General features: G+C 34.7%; 1 protein-coding gene across 3 annotated transcripts in view; it reads left to right on the top strand.

The window, feature by feature from the left end:
* Positions 1-18,617, top strand: part of LOC114659055 (ERI1 exoribonuclease 3-like) — a 361,240-nt gene that overhangs the window by 22,083 nt on the left and 320,540 nt on the right. For all 3 annotated transcript variants that reach the window (XM_051933147.1, XM_028811266.2, XM_028811267.2), the window contains exon 3: positions 16,225-16,341. In XM_051933147.1, coding sequence (XP_051789107.1) covers positions 16,225-16,341 — 117 coding nt within the window. The remainder of the gene's footprint in view (positions 1-16,224; positions 16,342-18,617) is intronic.

Here is an 18,617-nt window from a genome sequence, read left to right as displayed (position 1 = left end):
ACAGTAATTAAATATGACTGCAAGTGCTCAGAAAACATAAATTCTCAAACAAGTGGTTGTACTGACAGCCATAACTGTGTACAGTTTTAAAATGGTTTAAGACTACAGGCCTTTGCATGCCTTCATGTAATGTAAAATAGATTTTACTACCATCATTCACAACATATACCCCTCAGGATATTCTGAAAATAGATCTTTAGTGGGCCCCCCTAGGCAGGTTTATTATTTAGCATTGCAGTAATATTTGCTTAATGTGTTTTAGTGCTGACATGTTTGTTAAGGTCATTGTCCATATCCTGATGCTATAAAATAAGGGATACATTTCATATAAAGATCTATCTATCTATCTATCTATCTATCTATCTATCTATCTATCTATCTATCTATCTATCTATCTATCTATCTATCTATCTATCTATCTATCTATCTATCTATCTATCTATCTATCTATCTATCTATCTATCTATCTATCTATCTATCTATCTATCTATCTATCTATCTATCTATCTATCAGAATTTAAGGTATGATTACCTTTGCTGTTAAGGGTGTTGCTGAATTATACACAATTGCATATATATTTCATTTATCCTGTTTTATAGCTTGAAGAGTGCTCTAATGAATCTGTTTCTGATCTGTAAGTGTGACCCTCTAATCTGGTAGTCTTTGGAAACTGTCAGCCAATTTACCAGACTTAGTTGTTTCTTGACTCTTGTTTAATAATATGTCAGAGACTGTGATGTTAACCATCAGTGATTTTCTCTGTAGTTTTTTTCTGTTTCAGTCTGCCCATACATTGTTGCGGTTTACACAGGTTTCTTCATTAGCCATGCATGTTAATTGTTGAAGGAATTTAAATATTATACACATTTAATATGTATTAATCTTGGAATGTAATTTTGATGCATTTTCAAAAGAATTAGTGAACTTTAAAAATATGCATATTCAAAGTATGTGGTTAAAGCATATTGGTGTGTGTTATTATCTTTTACATAATCTCCCTGTGTTTTATTCTAAATGTAAATTTTATTAACACAATCTGTATAGTTTTTAATTTTTTTTAAACAATTAACAGTTGTAAACAATGGACAAGCAAAATTAGAAAAATAAAATTAATATTGCAGCTTAAAGCCTAAGTTAAAGCCTTTGTCGCCCTATATAATATAAATTTGAAATACTTATTAGAAATTAGAACGTAAAACTAAACAAGGGTGTCCATTACCATCAACGCTTTTTGTGAGTGATACTGAAACCTAAGCTAGATCTGGAGGCAGACTTAATAATCATCATAAAGGAATGGCTTTATGCCAATTTGGTGCTTTATATCTCTGCTCCATACGCTCCTTTGCCATTCCATTTAAGTTTGCTTGGTGAATTTCATAACATAACTAATTTCATAATTAATTTCAATAAGAATATGCTTTTTTTTCCGGTGAATTCCTTCTCATGCCAGTTTATATGGTTGAAATAGTTTACTGTCAAATAAATGCAAAGAGTACACGACACGTGTTTCGCCCTCATTCTGGGCTCATCAGGTGTACACACTCCACTGCACTCCCTCTCGGGAATTGAACCTCGGACGTCAGCGCCAGAGACGATGCCCCTAACGTTGCGCCACGGCGTGTGGTTCATTTATTTGACAGCATGTAGATCGGGGGTAATTACATTCACGGCATTCGTAGTCTGTGTCACAATCTGATTGTATGGGTGGTTACCTGCCAGGTAACGCTTGTGGTTGGCCAGCAATCTGCTAACATCCGCCACGGTGCCCTCAGTTTGTGAGGAGCAGATCATAGAATAGTTGAAATAGTTTACTGTCAAATAAATGCAAAGAGTACACGACATGTTACTGAGTACTTGTGTCTCTGTGGGTGTGTTTGGCACTTTGGGCTCTGGTGCCCCCTATGGTTCACAAGGCTTAATGTTATTTTACTTTAGTCATTTTGCAGTTCCACTGTGTGCAGTACAGTAGGCTATATTTATGCCAAACAATTATCAGCATGGGAGTCTACAAGGCTAGAATGCAATTCTTACTGCCTATTCATGGGAAAAATGAAAGAAATAATTTATTTGTGTTTGTGTGTGTTTGCTGCCAAATTGGAGAGAAAACTGTTTGTAGGTGGAGTATGGGTTGTATAATGCAGACATATGCAAATTACAGCACAAATAGTATAGACATCACGATATTTCTTTGATAAATATGTGTCACCAGCATCTGAATCAATTTTTTTGGTTTTCACTCTTATCTCTTAATAAAAATAAGAGTAATGTTCCCAACATATTTGTTGTTTTGTGGCTGACTCTTTCTCAGATAATCAGCAGCTGGTTGGGGAAAACAAAAAAAACTAACTAACTGTAAGTTTATATGTAAATTAACTAAACAGTTGTGGAGAGTGTGTAGACTTTCTGAAGTTTCCACAAGTAAAGCCTTAGGTATTGGTACTTTCTTACTTTATAGACAGAAAGCAGGAGCTATTGATTAATTAAATGACATGTTCCCTAAATGGCAAGCATTGACTTCAGATTAAGAAACTTGTTTGAACAAATACCACCATTCACTGAAGGCCTCTGGGGAGTGAGTTGAAAAACCACTCCTTTAGAAGCATATGGTTTTGCCACAGGTTTTTTGTCTTTGTTTTTATCAGGCAAATTAACACCTTTTAAACTGTTTTTGTGGTAATATTATTCCTGTACTTGGAGCAAAGTGCACATTCCCAGTCATAATGCAGTTAAACTAAATTACAAAATGCAATGATGTTAGGCATCTGTTACATGTAGCTCTTGCCTTCAGTATCGTGCCTTAAACACCCATGCAAATCACTTTCAGAATTGTTTTCTTTCCAGTGCTGTTATGATTACTGGACATTGTGAAAACAAAATGTACAGTGAAACTCTTCAAAACAATTAACTGTGATAATTCAATAAAATTTAATAATTGCTATATTCAGTTCAAATGTGCCAATGAAATAAAAAATAAAATCTAATATTCTAATATCCTAAAAAATGTTAAGGAATGAATTTAAAAAAAAATACTTCCCTAAAATTCTTGCTTAGAGGGAATGAATCCTAGACCCTAGAACTATACCCTAAAGATTAATTCCACAAAGGAGAACAAACTTTAATGTAACAAATAATGTTGTAAAATAATTCAAAAGAAAAACTCAAATGCAAAAAAAAACCTCCCTCAAACAATGCTATATTAAATTGAGAAGTAGGAGTTATATATTTCCCTGGTCCTCCCTATATATAAAGTGCTGTATGTTTGTTTATGTTTATATTGTTTATATTTGCTGTATATTGTTTTTATTCGTATTTTAATAATTTCTTTGAATACCGTTTTTCATAATTTGCTATAATGTTGTTTTTTCTCTTATGTACCCTGTAATAGTTCCAAATAAATAAACACCGATTAATATGTCCTAATTAGCAATTAAGATTTTAAAGTACATAGCTTTTCTCTTGTATAATTTTTTCTTGTAGCACTTCATTCAGTTAATTTATTTCTTTTTATTTTGAGAAAATAATCTAAAATTCATATTCCATTCCTTAAAGGTGACAATGCGCTTGAGTAAGTAATATACATTTAGCAATTCAAGATCACAAAGAGTTATCCTGTGCTGTGCTTTAAACAGTCATCTATGCAGTTTTATTACCATACTTTGGAAAAGCATACAAGATCCCCTCCAGGCAGTGTGGATACTATGTTTCATAAAAATACAGACATCAGCACAATTATTCATAAAGCACCATAATAAGAATACCACACAACAGACTGCATCTTCTGTATGAAAGTCTGGTAGATGACCAGATGCAATTTGATTCTCACATATTCTTTTTTTCTTTTGCACATTAACATAAAAATCTCTTTAGTATTCTCTTTGCGGAAAGTTGCTCCGGTTTCCTCCACAGTCCAAAGGACATGCAGGTTAGGTGCATTGGAGATTCTAAATTGTCCCTAGTGTGTGCTTGGTGTGTGGGTGTGTGTGCCCTGCGGTGGGCTGGCGCCCTGCCCAGGGTTTGTTTCCTGCCTTGCGCCCTGTGTTGGCTGGGATTGGCTCCTGCAGACCCTCGTTACCCTGTAGTTAGGATATAGCGGGTTGGATAATGGAGGGATGGATGGATGAACATACTGCAGACCCAAGAAGGTGTTTTACTTACATTGGTTGTTTTTCATATAAAGGAATCCTATTTTCAAACTCTATAACCAGTATTAGTGGATAAGCGTTCCATGCAGTATTTGCTAAATATGCTTATAACATACTTCTGTATAATCTTGGTGACTGTTTAAAACAGATTCACACTCTTCCTAATTGTTTTTTCATCACATTCTTATGTTTTTGTGGTATTTGGACACTATATTTTATGTTTGATGCACATTGTGTATTGAGTGTGCATGAAATTTGTTTAATAAGTTAGGGAATTAATATTAGACCATAATATTCACTGTGAATAATCCATCCATCCCAATGGATTATTATTTTTACACTTCAACTTCTTCTGCTTCCTTTGTCCAAACATTTCCATTTTTTAGTGTAAAAAGAAAATGCAATACCCACATTGCAAAATATCATAGGTCAAGGGTGGACATGACACCTAATCTTCTGCTTACAGGAGCTGCTGACTTTCAAGCGACACATTGTTTTTTCTACAGAAAATATTTAACTATATTTATCCAATCAGCTACAAATGCTATTTGTTTTAAATAGTGAATTGTGCAGATGATTGACACCCTTTCCATTGTTGATCCCATGACATGTTCCAGACCTGGTCATGTCACTGTGTTTGTGCAGCATTCATCTATCATCAGCTTACATTTGGCACCCAGAAAGATTTTCCTTTTTCAGAGCTTTTGAAATTGTAAAAGTATAAATAAAGATTTGTTGACCTGTGGGTACTTTTTTTTTTAATGTTACCTCTTTATTTCTGTTTATCTAATTGAAAACCACTTGTTAATTTAAAGAAAATTGTATATATATTGTTTGCTTTCACACAAATCATTAATTTTCTTTAATTGCACAATAAAATTGTTAATATTGTCACTTTATAGTATTTTTCAGTAACTACAGTATAAGCCAAGAGTGTACTCAATTGATTTTCAGATTTTTGTTTCAAACAAATCAAACCAGTAGTATACTGTCTAATTGGTTATTTATATTATTGTTCACATATTTCTGATCATGTGTTTTTTTTTTTAACTGACACATTTTAACTAAAAAGGTTTTCATTACAAGAAACTAAGAGATAGATGGCTGAATGCCTGAATGGAACATTCTCAAATGCAACGCCAACAACTGAATTCTGTTGCCACTGACAGAGAAACCTGACAAGCTATTGTCTAGTGTGTCAACAAGAGTTTTACACATATAACTGTATTATAAAACTGAACACTTTTGAATTACTGAGATGGGTATCTTGGTTATTTTAATCATACTCCTTCTCTTTGAAATCATTGCTACCAGTGAGATTAATTACTGGTCCTGTGTTTATTCTTACTTTGCACAGAAGAGACAAATTAAAGACTTGCAGATAAGACCTTACGTAATTAATATTTTACAGGTTATGCTATATTTAAGACAGTAAATCATCTCAAAACATATTTACAACTACATCACAAAGTCAAAAATAAACAGTGAATATAGATTAAGCACTGGCGATAATCCTGTTTCTTTGAATACATTTACTGAAACTCACAATAATTGTCATGTCCTGGCAAATATAGTGGTTGAAATGCCTAGTAATACATGCCTGAAAATCAGCTCTTATTCCCTGTTTACTTCTGTACTGATTTCAGGCTGATGATGCCATTTTAGTCTTGACCTCTGTTGTAGACCTTCCTTTTTGTTCTGAATTTAGCAAGAGATTTATTTTAATTTTCCTTGTCTTGTTTCTGTTCTAAAGCCTGTTTTTCTCTGGTAAAGCCCTCTTAACAAATAATGACAAGGCCTCTGTTTCATAGATTTTCACTTTAAAGCCAATTCAGACGTAGCTGATGTGTAGTGAACCTGAACATGATAGCCAAGTCTCCTGTTTCTTACTTACACATTTTATCTTTTACTGTTTGTGCTATGAATGGATTGGTTGCGGACTTAAAAACTTCATAAAATAATTGTGAAGAACTGAAAATAGAATTACAATTGAGAAATACTGTATAAAAGTATAGAACAACAAAACAAATCAGCAAGTCATCTGAAAGTGTTAACAGAAATATAATGGCTTGCTATGCATTATGGTCCGTTGTGTTTTATTTTGCTTTCATGAAAATTGTGCTTCATACAGTAGATAGCATTCATCTGTAAGCCATAATTTTATCTTTGTGTAATTGTTTCTCTTAGTTATTTCAAAACTTTGCAATGTAAAATAAATGCAGAAACTATCATATATTCTTTCTTTAATATTGTTATTCACAAATATTTTGTTTTAAATTAGAAAAACTGTCATGTCGTTATCATTTACTTTAATATTTTTAAATGAAATATTAAATTGAAACAGTCTTCTTTTAAAGATTTTCTTTTATATAGGGTTTAGCCATATTAAACTTTTAAGAGTTATAAAAAGAACTATAACTTGAGAATATTCAGTTTTATCAACCGATGTTTTCAAACAGAGGATCACTGGGAGCTGGAGTAAATAATTGTTCTGCCAGTGGCAAGGTGAACAGCCTGAAGCTCAGGAGGACCAAGAAGTGAACAAAGTCTAGATAAGCAGAGATAGTGAATAGGAATTCAAATAGGATTTGGTGTCTAACCAATTAGAGAAATCTAACTGTCAAAATTGAAGGCAAGTTCAGAACCAAAAGAAACATGAAAATCAGCACACTTCAAAGTCCTTAAATTTTCACAAAGTTGGACATTGGAAATGCCTAGTTGATTTTTTTTTTTATATTGCCACCTTGAGGGATGAAATCAGTGTGATTTTGAGAGGCATGCCCCTAGCAACCTGGGATATGTGTCTAGTGATCGCACAAGAAGTATTTGGTGCCTGTATGTTTACATACAGTGTTATGTGAGAAATAAAAATAAAATCTGATAAAATCATCAACTTTTGAATTTAGGATATCTATTTTAAGCTCATCAAAATAGCCCTGTTTCTAATAAATGTACTAATTACAGGGAAAACATGAATCATAATAATTTCATAACAATAATGGCATCGCCACCAAAGGGCTTACAGGGATGCACTAACTGCAGCCAAAAACATGCATTATGGCAGAATAATAGAAAGTAGCCATGATAACCCGAGGGTTTTGTTCTGTAGTTAATAAACTACTTCAGCCTGCCTCTGGCCCAATTACCTCCTCTACTTAAGTCTGTGAAAAATTCCTCCACTTTTTCCGTAATTAAAGATCTGAATAATTCAACTAACACAAATCCATCATCAGATTATATCTTCCCTTGTCTTCCCTCTCCATCCAGTTCCTTTTTCTAAATTCTCACTAGTCACATCTGCATTTGTTAATGACCTTCTTTGTAAGATGAATGATGTTGATTGCCCACTACCTATGTAATGAACCCCATCCCCACTACACTTCTTAAATCCTGCCTTCATGCCATAATCCAGACCATTAATAATAAATACATACTTTGACACTGGCTTTGTGCCAGGCACTTTTAAAAATTGGTTCTATAACCCAGTGTTAAAAATTCTGGTTTTGATGCTGACAATCTTAAGAATTTTCAACCTATTTCTCACTTACCTTTTCTGTCAGAAGTTCTTGAGTGTGTTGTAGCCTGTCAAATTACCAATTGGTTAACTTCTGATAATTTGTTGGAACCCTTTCAGTCTAATTTCAGAGCATGGCACAGCTGTGAAACTGCTCTGTTTCAGGTAAGCAATGATTTGCTTATGGCAGCAGACTCTGGACAAACCAGAATATTAATTTTGTTAGAACATAGTGCAGCATTTGACACCGTTAGACATGACATTCTACTGTCCAGAATGGAAAACATTCTAGGTATCTCTGGCAGTGCCCTCCAGTGGTTTAAGTCCTATCTGACTGTTAGGCAGGAGTTTATTAGTCTTGGCAACAGCAGATCCAGCTTAGCGCCAGTCACTAAAAGAGTTCCTCAGGGCTCTGTCCATGCCCTTTGCTCTTGTGTATCTGTCTTTAAAATTAAACTGCAACAAAACTGAACTTCTGCAAATTGGAACTAAAGTGCAACGTAAGAAAATGAGCCCCTTTTCAGTCACTCTTGACGGTGAGCTCATCAGACCTTCTTCTAATGCAAGGAATCTTGGTGTCAATTTTGATTCCTCCCTTCTTTTTCACCCACATAAACCACATTAAGAAACTTTCTTATTTTCACCTCCATAACTTATCCTTGTTTGCGCATTTCCTCTCCTTTTCTGATGCTGAGAAACTTGTCCATGCTTTTATCACATCCTCCACCGATTATTGTAACTCCCTACCGGCAGGTGTCCTTTCCAATCTTATATCACAGCTCCAACTGATTCAAAACTCTGCTGCAAGAATCCTTACATGAAACAGCAACAACGAGCACATCACACGCATCCTGCTTCGCCTTCACTGGCTTACTGTGTCTTATAGAATTGAATACAAAATTCTATTATTAACCTACAATGCTGTAAATGGTCTTGTACCGGACTAGATCAGTGACCTTCTCCATCGCTATGCTTCTGTTCACCCATTAAGGTCCTCTGATTCTGGCAATCTTATTGTGCCTCACTACCAACCTGACAGGGCCTTCAGCTGTATAGCACCCAGACTTTGGAATGAATGACCTCCCAAAATTAATTAGATCAGCTGACTGCATTCATTCCTTTAAAACAACTTAAAACTCATCTGTTCAGGAAGTCTTTTAACCTAACCTAACATTCTCCCCCTACTTTCAGTTTGCCTCTCTGTCCAGATGCTCAGGATAATGTTGGTTAATGTTCTGTGTGTGTGTTATATCACAAATGGATGTTTTTGTTCAGGCTTTTCTTTTAGTATTGAGTCTTGTATTTTACTCTGGTTTTATTGTCTTTTGTTCTATATAATACTTTGTATCTGCTGTATTTATCTGTTTAGTGTTTTATGCAGAAATATTTGTACCCAATGTCACACATACCCTGCCATTTAAATAAGCACTTTGAGCAAGGGAAAGGCACTATATAAATAAAATGTACTATTATTTATTTTATTATTATGTGACACAAGGCAGAAAACAACTTACATTCACTTATTATATTATTATATATTATTATATACATATCTTCACTTATTTAAAGCAGGCTAGCTTAGTCTGTACTTAATCTATGTAAGTCATAGTTGATAAGAGGTTGCAGGGGCAAGAGCAGCACTGGGATAACATAGATCACCACCAATCGCAGTGTTGAAGTGTTGGCAAAAACATTGCAGAAGACCCAATGCATGCCAGGAGTGCCATATTTTGTCCTTGAAAAGAAACTGTGGCTGATGAGGAAATAGCAGATGACAACACCTTCTGGCCCCTAGAAGTCAGTCTGTCCCAGAAGGGAAGGGAAAGTTGAGAAACTTTCTAGTCCTTTGACAGAGCAGGCAGTTGGTAAACATTTTGGAGAGCTTTTAAAGGTAGTACAAGGCTAGGAAGTGCAGGGTGTCTCTGGAGCAGATATAACACTCTTCAGGCACTGAAGGATTGTGGTGAAAAGCACCTCATGATTAGAAGCTAAATGAGTGCAGTGTTGACCAAGGAGTGGGTGAACACTCTGCTAGTGGAAGGAAGAGACTAAGATCCTCAGAGGGAATAAAAAGAGAGAGACAACAGCTTTAGGCCTAGAGAAGCAACTTTTTTTTTTCTTTTATGGTGTTTATTTTTTACCTTTTGTTCTATTTAGTGTATTTAAATTTGTAAAGGATTTTGTACCCTATTCCACCCATTTCCACCTATTGTACTTCTAAGTGTTGAAGGCTATAATGTGGGTCCTCACTTATGACAAGCAACATAAACCATTTTTATAAAATGGGAAGAAAACAGAAAAACAAGAAATTTACTAATTGATATGGATAAATGAAATATAAAGTAAGGAGTAAGAATATTCAGTATAAGAGATTCCTTATACCACAACCCTTTTATGACAATAGTCTGTATCTATTTAGGGTCCCAATAAGTCTTAAGTTCACTGTACCAGTGATTTCTGTATGTATTGTCAACTCTTCTGTGATAACAGCTATGCCATTTAATTTGTTGTGTGTTCAGGTCATACTATCGAAATATACACATTTTCTTAGGCATTTCTTTCAGTTTTCAGTTTTGTTGATTTCTTGTTTTTTATTTTACTGTTCTCCTGTTTTTTACTGTACTTCCTATCATGATGTTAAATTGCATGTGTATGTGGGTTTTTGACTCGTCTACTGTGTGAAGATTGCGTTATAAAGTAAAGACTGAATAGTTTATTTTAGTTTCACTGAAGGGGCTTTAAATATACTGCGTACAAACATGTAGATCCCTGCCTTTTTTGTAGCGACTATATAACTTTCTATATTTAGTGGAGTTTGCTTATTCTGTTGAAGATCCAAATGGTAATTATTCACTTTTCATCTGTTTGTGGGGAGAAGAGGGGAGGGTGTTTATGCCTTGGTATTCACACTCTCTCATATGTAAATGCTTTCAAGGGGGCTGTACAAAACACAGTATGTGAATTGATCTTGGTCGAAAGCTTATGACCTCAACTGTTCTGGATATTCAAAAAATTTCAGGTAGCGGAAACCTAAGCAAAGTGACCTGTAGTCATGGGTTTATAAGTGCAAAGTGATTGCAAAACCAAGTGACACAGGAGAATGAAAATCATCAGCAGCAACATCTGCTGAGTGTTGAGGAAATTGGAGAGGCCGATTACATGCCAAAGAATACCATAATAAGAAGAAGAATAATAACATAAGTGCAGATGCAGAATGCAAGAACTAGGAAGAAAGAGAAATGCATGCTGAGAGTCTCATGGTGAGTTTACTAATGTTTATATCATTTCTTGGGTCACACAACCCCTTCCTATTAAAAGAAATGACGCTGAACCACATTGACAAACAAGAAGTAATTCTGTATATAGAGCAATAGAACCACAGATAAACATGATGGATCATAGGCATGTAAAATTAAGTTCAGGATAAAAGAATTCCAGAACTCCAAAGAGACAGAAATTCATAGCAACAATCGAGGAGATCATCAGTTAATCGAAACTTCTGACCATATGAAAGCATTGCTTTCACATCCTTACATCAACATTTCTTTGAAGACAGCTACTTATCAAAGTTACATTAGTGATAGGGTCTATGTCAAACTGTATTTTTCATGTTGAAAGCAAAAGATTGTTTTGCTAAAATGGAAATGTTCTGCTTGCTCTAGATGAGTCACTAAAAGTAATAAAATACAATATTGCTTCCAGAATCAGTATTAACTGTTAAGGTAATATATTGTAAGAAGAATCAACAGCTCCATATCTTTAACTTGGTTTTTTTTTTGCATTTTGTTTTAGGGACCATGGAGCTGCATGTTTCACTAGTGTAATATTTAAAAAATTTAGAGTCAGGTGATAAGCGCTTTGTGTAAGAGTGATTTATATACAGCATTTTATTTATAAACAGAAAGCATTTACAACAAATCCTGACTATTGGTATTGCTAGATACGGTAGCTAGGTAATCCTGGCTTTATGTATATTGATGGATGGAAGTAAAGATTAATAATTTTTTATACATTTGGTAATTATCTTGTTTTTTTAATTACGTCATTGTTCTGAAACAATTGTTTATGGTATCTCAGCTTTGGTTTTGTAGTTTTGTTCTTCATAATGGTGACAAATAAATTGTAGATGTTTAGTCATCAAGGAGAAATGTTGGTACTGTCTTGAACAAGTTGTCTATGTTTTCCTGCATATGCATGATTTATTTTAAGTAAAACTATTAGCAGTACGTACGTATGTCACTGAGTTGATGGTCAGCATTTTATTTTGGCCCAGTGTGGGTCCATACTGTATATTAGAATAGAATGGCAGCCTGCCCAGAGCTGATTTCTGCAGCTAGTACAGACTCCAGCTACTCAACACCCTGATTAGATAAGTGCAGGTGCAGAAAAAAATAACTGGGACAACTGTACTCTATTATGGTTTTGTGAGTTATAAATATGATACAGCAAAAGACTGGCAACCCATCCAGGTTTGACTCCTGAATTACACAAAACATTTTCCAGATAGACTGCAAGTACCTGTTGCTATTTGTTGGAATAAGTAAGTTTAGTGCTTTGACAGATAAGTAAATAGCTCTTACACATACCTTGTAATTCAGACATCTTATTAACACGATACAAGACCACAATACAGATCCCAAATGCATTTGCCTAAATTTACCAGACAATATCAAATAGAAATTTGTGAATGTATGTTTGTAGTTGATTAAAATGTTGTCAAACAGCTCAGCTTAACTATTACCATTTAAATTTGTTCTCGTTTGCAAAGTATAATATGACAGATTGTATGAAATGTGCAGTTCATTTAGATGTTGTGCTTTGGCTCTGCTCAAAGAGTTTTATTGGCATAGAAAATTCCTATCTTAAGCTGTCTTTCTATTAATGCTTAATACTTTTCAAGGGGCATTTGGTCATATACAAGGCAGTGCGTGCAGTAGCTGTTAGTCTGTTAAAAAGGAGATTCAAATAGGGGTATGCTCAAATGTGATCCACTTTGTAAGTAAATAGTGTTCTTCTCTTAGGATTGTTACACTCATTGTTTTTTTTCCTTGTTTTTGCAGAAGGTAATCCCATTCATTACAAATTTACAATTAAGATAGACTAATCATTTTCCTTGTCAACTGCCTCCCAATTAGCTTCAATGAGAATTAATATACAGTATGTTTCCTGAAAAATTCTTATTTTCACTATTCTACTGATGTTATTCAATTCCCTTTCTAAGAACATGACTGATTACAATGATATAATGTTTTAAATGGCCTGTCTATAAATACCTGAAAGGTTTGCTGGTTGGCTGGCAGGTACATGTGGATGTATGTGTTTACCAGCTGGTAGACAGAATAAAAAAATCATAGATAAGTCTCAAAAAGCTTGAACACCTCACTTGACAACTTCTTCTGGCTTGGTCTGAAGAAAGACACATTAAAATGTCATTAATCTCTGAAGCTCTCTGTATTTAACCTCTGTGACAATTTTTGAATACATAGTTGGACGAATTGCATTAATTACAAGTGTTTTTAAAAAGGGCAAGTGTTTTAGGGGCAGGAAATTTCTTATTCACAAATGTACACAGTGTCCTTTTATAAAAAGGGGTTCTTTTATCTCTTAAAAAAACAATAAAGGAACCTAAGAAGAAATTGTTTTGCTAAAATACTGTCACTGATTTACAATAGGTCCCAGGATAGACTAATGTTGTTGTTATTATTATGATTTTGTTTTATATTAAACAGCCTTTTCAAAGTTACCCCCCTCATCACCTCCATCACACATGCACACATCAAGACTCATCTGGTCTAAGTGTAACTCAGCAATTAAAAGACAAACAGGCAAATGCCACAGATGACCTGAAGCACAAGGCAACTGACAAACAGGTCCAGACAAATCAGCAGATAATTTATAAGCACTGCACTAAAATCTAATTATTTGGCAATTCGAATTTTGCAGCTTGCCCAGGCAGGGCAATAAATTCATCTAGCCATAAATTATTAAGAGAACGGCCCCCTGGTGGGAATCAAAAACAGTATTGTTTATTTAAGGAATTAACTTTTTCCTTCCACGGACTTTTTTATTCTTCAGAGAAACTGACAGCTTGCAACATCATTTTGTAATTGCTTCATATTCTATTTGTACTCGAACCTTATGGATGTTAACTTTATTTTTAAAGATGGATGAAAACAAATGAATAAATTAAACTGTAACAGAATGAGCATTCACTTGTGTATCAATGTAAGTCTAAGTGGTTTCTGGTTATTGGTTGCAATTGAACATGCAACAAACAAGCAAAAGGATTTAAATACAGTATATTGAAAGCTTTGCAAAATCAATGATTTGTTTTTTCATCTGTTTGATTTCAATGGCATGTGAAACTTATTTTTTTTTTACCCCATCATCCAAAGCAGAACAATTTATTTTTTCCTTTTTTGTTTGCTTGTGTAGCACAGATGCCCTTCATTACCTGCTGTGTAAACAGCCAAAAGACACTTTGAATCTTATCTTGCAGTTAGATCAGAGGTTTACATTTCATGTGGATCTTACTTTTAATATACTTCTAGTTTTGAGAATGCAACCCATGTGTAGATGGCAGATCACAGTTTTAAAGATGAAATGATTTTACCATCTCACCAAGTGGGGGCATAACGTATTACCAATCATCAATTTTGGACTAAACTAAATTACATGAAATGAATTGATGAAATGTTATTTAAATACAAGTTGCGGGAGCAAGAGAGATGTGGTGTAAGTTCACTTTAGCAGATGTCTCTGTGCAGGATAAATTAGATGAATGTTGTAAAAATAAAATTAATAAAAAATGTGGCTACTAGCAATCTTGTCTGCCAAATCATTAAAAAGAAATGAGAGATTCAAAAAAAGTTATATCCTCTGAGGTATGGCCTATTTCGATTGTTACATTTTGCTCTTTTGTGTAAAGCTTTGCCACATGTCTAGGCTCTTGTTCACTAGCACATTCTCCTCAGTTCAGAGAGCTCTTTACATATAGACAGATATTGGAACATAGGCCACATACTCCTAATTTTTTTAATGCAGTGTTGATCCTTTCAGCACTTGACACATATAAAGAGCCAACTTTGAATGAGATGACACATTATTATAAGAGATAGTAACTTACACATTCACAGTCATTCTAAGCCAAGTTAGATTTGACAGTTAACAGAAAAACTACCCTCTGCATCACTGAGTCTTAATATTCTAATAGTAATAATTATGAATTGTTTTCTATGAGTAAGAAAATTGGGTTTTGTAATTTAAAGACTATTGCAATACCCGTGACCCTCCACAATCAACGACTAACAATAGGACATCAATTAATGCCATGTTTACATTAGTTGAATTAAAATCAGCTGCCTTTGAAAGCAATTAAGTTATCACACACCTATTTGAGCTACATTTTTCAATACATTGTATTGTAAAGTGCTATTAAAAAGCATGTATTTAATGTAGTCTACGAACACATGTAATTGCATTCTGTTGGTGTTATTTTTAAATATAACTCACTGTTACAAAAATTTTTAATAAGAATGTCACTTTTTTAAAGTAAGTAACTCTCAAATTGGTCAAGTAAGTCCCCTAATGTACCTAAATGTTATGACATGCGTACATGTTTTAACTTATTAAAATTTTGTTTAGCATCCTGAAGTAAAAAATGCTATCAAATGCAGTGCTCGTAATCATGAGTGGCAACAGAAATGTTTCTTTAGTCTTTGGTATTAATATCTGCTTATTGTTAATATTGTGTGACACAATATGGCAAAAAAGGGATGAAAAGGTCTTAAAATTGAACCAAAGCTCAGACCAGGACTTCACTGGTCTGTCTCAGGACCAGACCCTATTCTGGGCAGGTTGGCCTCCAAACTTAAAATGCAGACTTCAAGACCTACACAGGCTCAAATTGATGCTGACGTTTTTAAAAGTTCAAAACTTTTAAATTATTCAAATATACAAAAATGCCTTTAAATGGACAGGAAAACACTAAACGTATAGTTTAAATGGCAAAACAATATTCCTAAAATGTAAAGAATGTATTAAATAAACAAAACAGGATAATAAAAAAGACAAAAGTAAGGCCAAGAAAGTTTGACTAAAAAGGCAACCCAAAGCAAACATAGCTAGTCCATAATTTAATGGACAGAAATTCCAGGACAAATGCAAACATCCGAAATCCAATCAGTATTTACAATAGTGATCCTGACACCACAACCATTATTGAGCCTCTGAGAGACCTATTTCCCAGCCTAAATTGTAAACAATTTTGGGGGCCCTCAACAGTGACATAATGATGGTCCTACCTCTTGTCCACACACAAATAAAAATAAATAATACATTAATAAGTAAACATAACACAATTAATGAAACTCGCATAACAAAAACAGATGAAGATTAATTTGATAAAAAGAGAATAACAAACTGAAAATAACCATAAGCCAGTGAACAAACACTGGCTGAAACATAACAACCCAGTATATTAATCCATAAATGTTAACATTTTTACATGTTTTCACTGTATAGTGTAATTTACCTTGTTGGTAATGTTAACCTTTTTTCTTTACTAGGAAATTATTGAATTCCCTATCTTGAAAGTGAACTCAAACACTATGGAGATTGAGTCAACTTTTCATACATATGTCCAGCCTGTCCATCACCCTCATCTAACACCTTTCTGCACACAGGTAAGAAATACAGACTGTGCCATGTATACATATTGCAGATACTCTGTTCAGATGTGTTAAATAAAAGTTGTAAGATAGAGGCAATTGAAAAAAACTGTCCATTTTTACTAAAAATGATTAATTTCTGATATATAGAAAATCCAGACTGGACAAATCAATTATAACATTGTGCAGTCTGTGTTTAACATTTATTAAATCTGCAATTAGTTTTTGCTTCTTTCAAGAGAAACAGTAGCCTACTTATCCCAAGAAAAAACATAAGCTTTGAATTTTTTCAACTGCTACTCACTAATACACTAAGAAAATGTGACGGGTTGATAATACTTACATTGCTTAGCGGTTGCAATACAATGACAGTCAGTCAAAAGGGTGTGATACTCACTGGAACATGAGCACCAACATTTGTTGGTAATGTGAAACGTATATTATCATGATTCATTTACAAGCAATAGCAGTGCAGGGGGTGGTTTGTTGGTATGGTTTCCCGTGAAGATTTTTAAAGAGGTGCTATTACTCACTACTACACTAAGAAAAGGTGTTGCTAGGGTGAAACTTACATTGTTGTGTCTAAGCGAGGGAGTAGGTGAGCTTCCCCATGAAAATTTCTGAGGAGGTGCCGGCACTCACCGCTATTTTAAGAACAGGTACAAGTACTTTATGTTCAAATAGTCAGAGGTGCCTGTTCTGTATACCAGTGAGTACTGGCTCACTTCAAACACTGATTGAAAGATTGAAATAATCTTAAGTACTAAGGGGTGCATTTTCCTAAAGTTTAGTAGTGCTAAATATTTTGTTAACTCATGCTTAAGACCTTCCTTGATTAGCAAGTGTTTCTTGAAACCCCATGTAACTAAATTAGTACTCGATCTTGTTCATAAATTTACAAGTGAACCAACCCACTCATTATTTTTAATGTTTTTGTTTATTTGGGCTTTTGCCTGTGATGCTGCCAGAGAGAGATAGAGATCACTCTAAGTGGATCACAAAAACCCAATGAAACTCTTACTTGGACACTATTATAATAACAACGGTTTGATGTTGCAATATAAACATAAAATTATAAAGCAGGTTATAAATTAGCGCAAAAGGGACTCTTCGTAGCTTTAGCAAAGGTGAATCACCCCTTAGTACTAGAAACGACTGTGGCAACTCAACTGGTGATGCCATTTGAAACATCACTTCATAAGATACCAAACCACAATTAATAGAGAAGCAGAGGTAAAATAACCCTGCTTTGCCTGGTGCAGGACGAACTGAAAGAGGAATATATTGGAACTGTTCCCTCAGTCCCACTGTACAACCTCTGACAGCTGATGGTGATGCATATGGTCTCAGCAAGGTTACTGTGTCCAAATATGTGCATGCAAAGATTACTATTATGGCATGCATGCATCATATGTTGAGGTTGTGGGTTCAAATCCTGTTACTGTCACTGTGTTACCTTGAGCAAGTCGCTTCACCTGTTTATGCTCCAATTGGAAAAACAAAAGAAATGTAACCAATTGTATCTGAAATGTTTTTTAGTCACCTTGGATAAAGGCATCAGCCAAATAATTTAATAATAATAATAACTGCACACATACCACACATTGTTGATGCAGTGGATGGAACACACATCCCTATTCATATTCCCAGCTTCTTAAATTCCATCTGCATCCGTCAAAAAAGGGTTCTCACCGTTAAGTGCAAAGGTGATACGCAACCGATCATCAGGGATTTTTTGCAGACATCGAGGCTAAGCAACTTGAGAGTACACCAAATGCTTATATCTAGTCCAACTCCGAAATGTGTCAGATGGCAAGGGATGGTGTATTTGTTGGTGGCAGACAGAATGGGTACCCTCTTTTTGAATACCTGCTAACTCCTTTGTTGAATCCCCAAGTTGTAGCTGAGGAGAGGTAAAACACTGCACACTAAAAGCACATGCACTGTTGTACAGTGCTCTCTTTTTATCCAGAATATATGCTTCGGGTACTCGGGGGGCCTTCCACAGGCTTTGGAAAACATTTCTTTATTTTTTTGCCAACACCACCATGAGTTTTTTTTTTTTTTTTTAATGTTTTGAAGCGTTGCTTTCTTTTCTTATCACTGCTCACTGCTGTTCTTTTTTGCAAGGAATCCACAGACATTTTGAGCCTGTTTATAGATCCATCCATCCATCCTCTTCCGCTTATCCGAGATCAGGTCACGGGGGCAGCAGCTTGAGCAGAGATGCCCAGACTTCCCTCTCCCTGGCCACTTCTTCTAGCTGTTCTGGGAGAATCCCAAGGCGTTCC

The sequence above is a fragment of the Erpetoichthys calabaricus genome, chromosome 10 (assembly GCF_900747795.2).
Source record: "Erpetoichthys calabaricus chromosome 10, fErpCal1.3, whole genome shotgun sequence".
Taxonomy (NCBI): Eukaryota; Metazoa; Chordata; class Cladistia; order Polypteriformes; family Polypteridae; genus Erpetoichthys; species Erpetoichthys calabaricus.
Note: the sequence above shows the minus strand (reverse complement) of the source record. Positions and strands in the feature narration are given on the sequence as shown.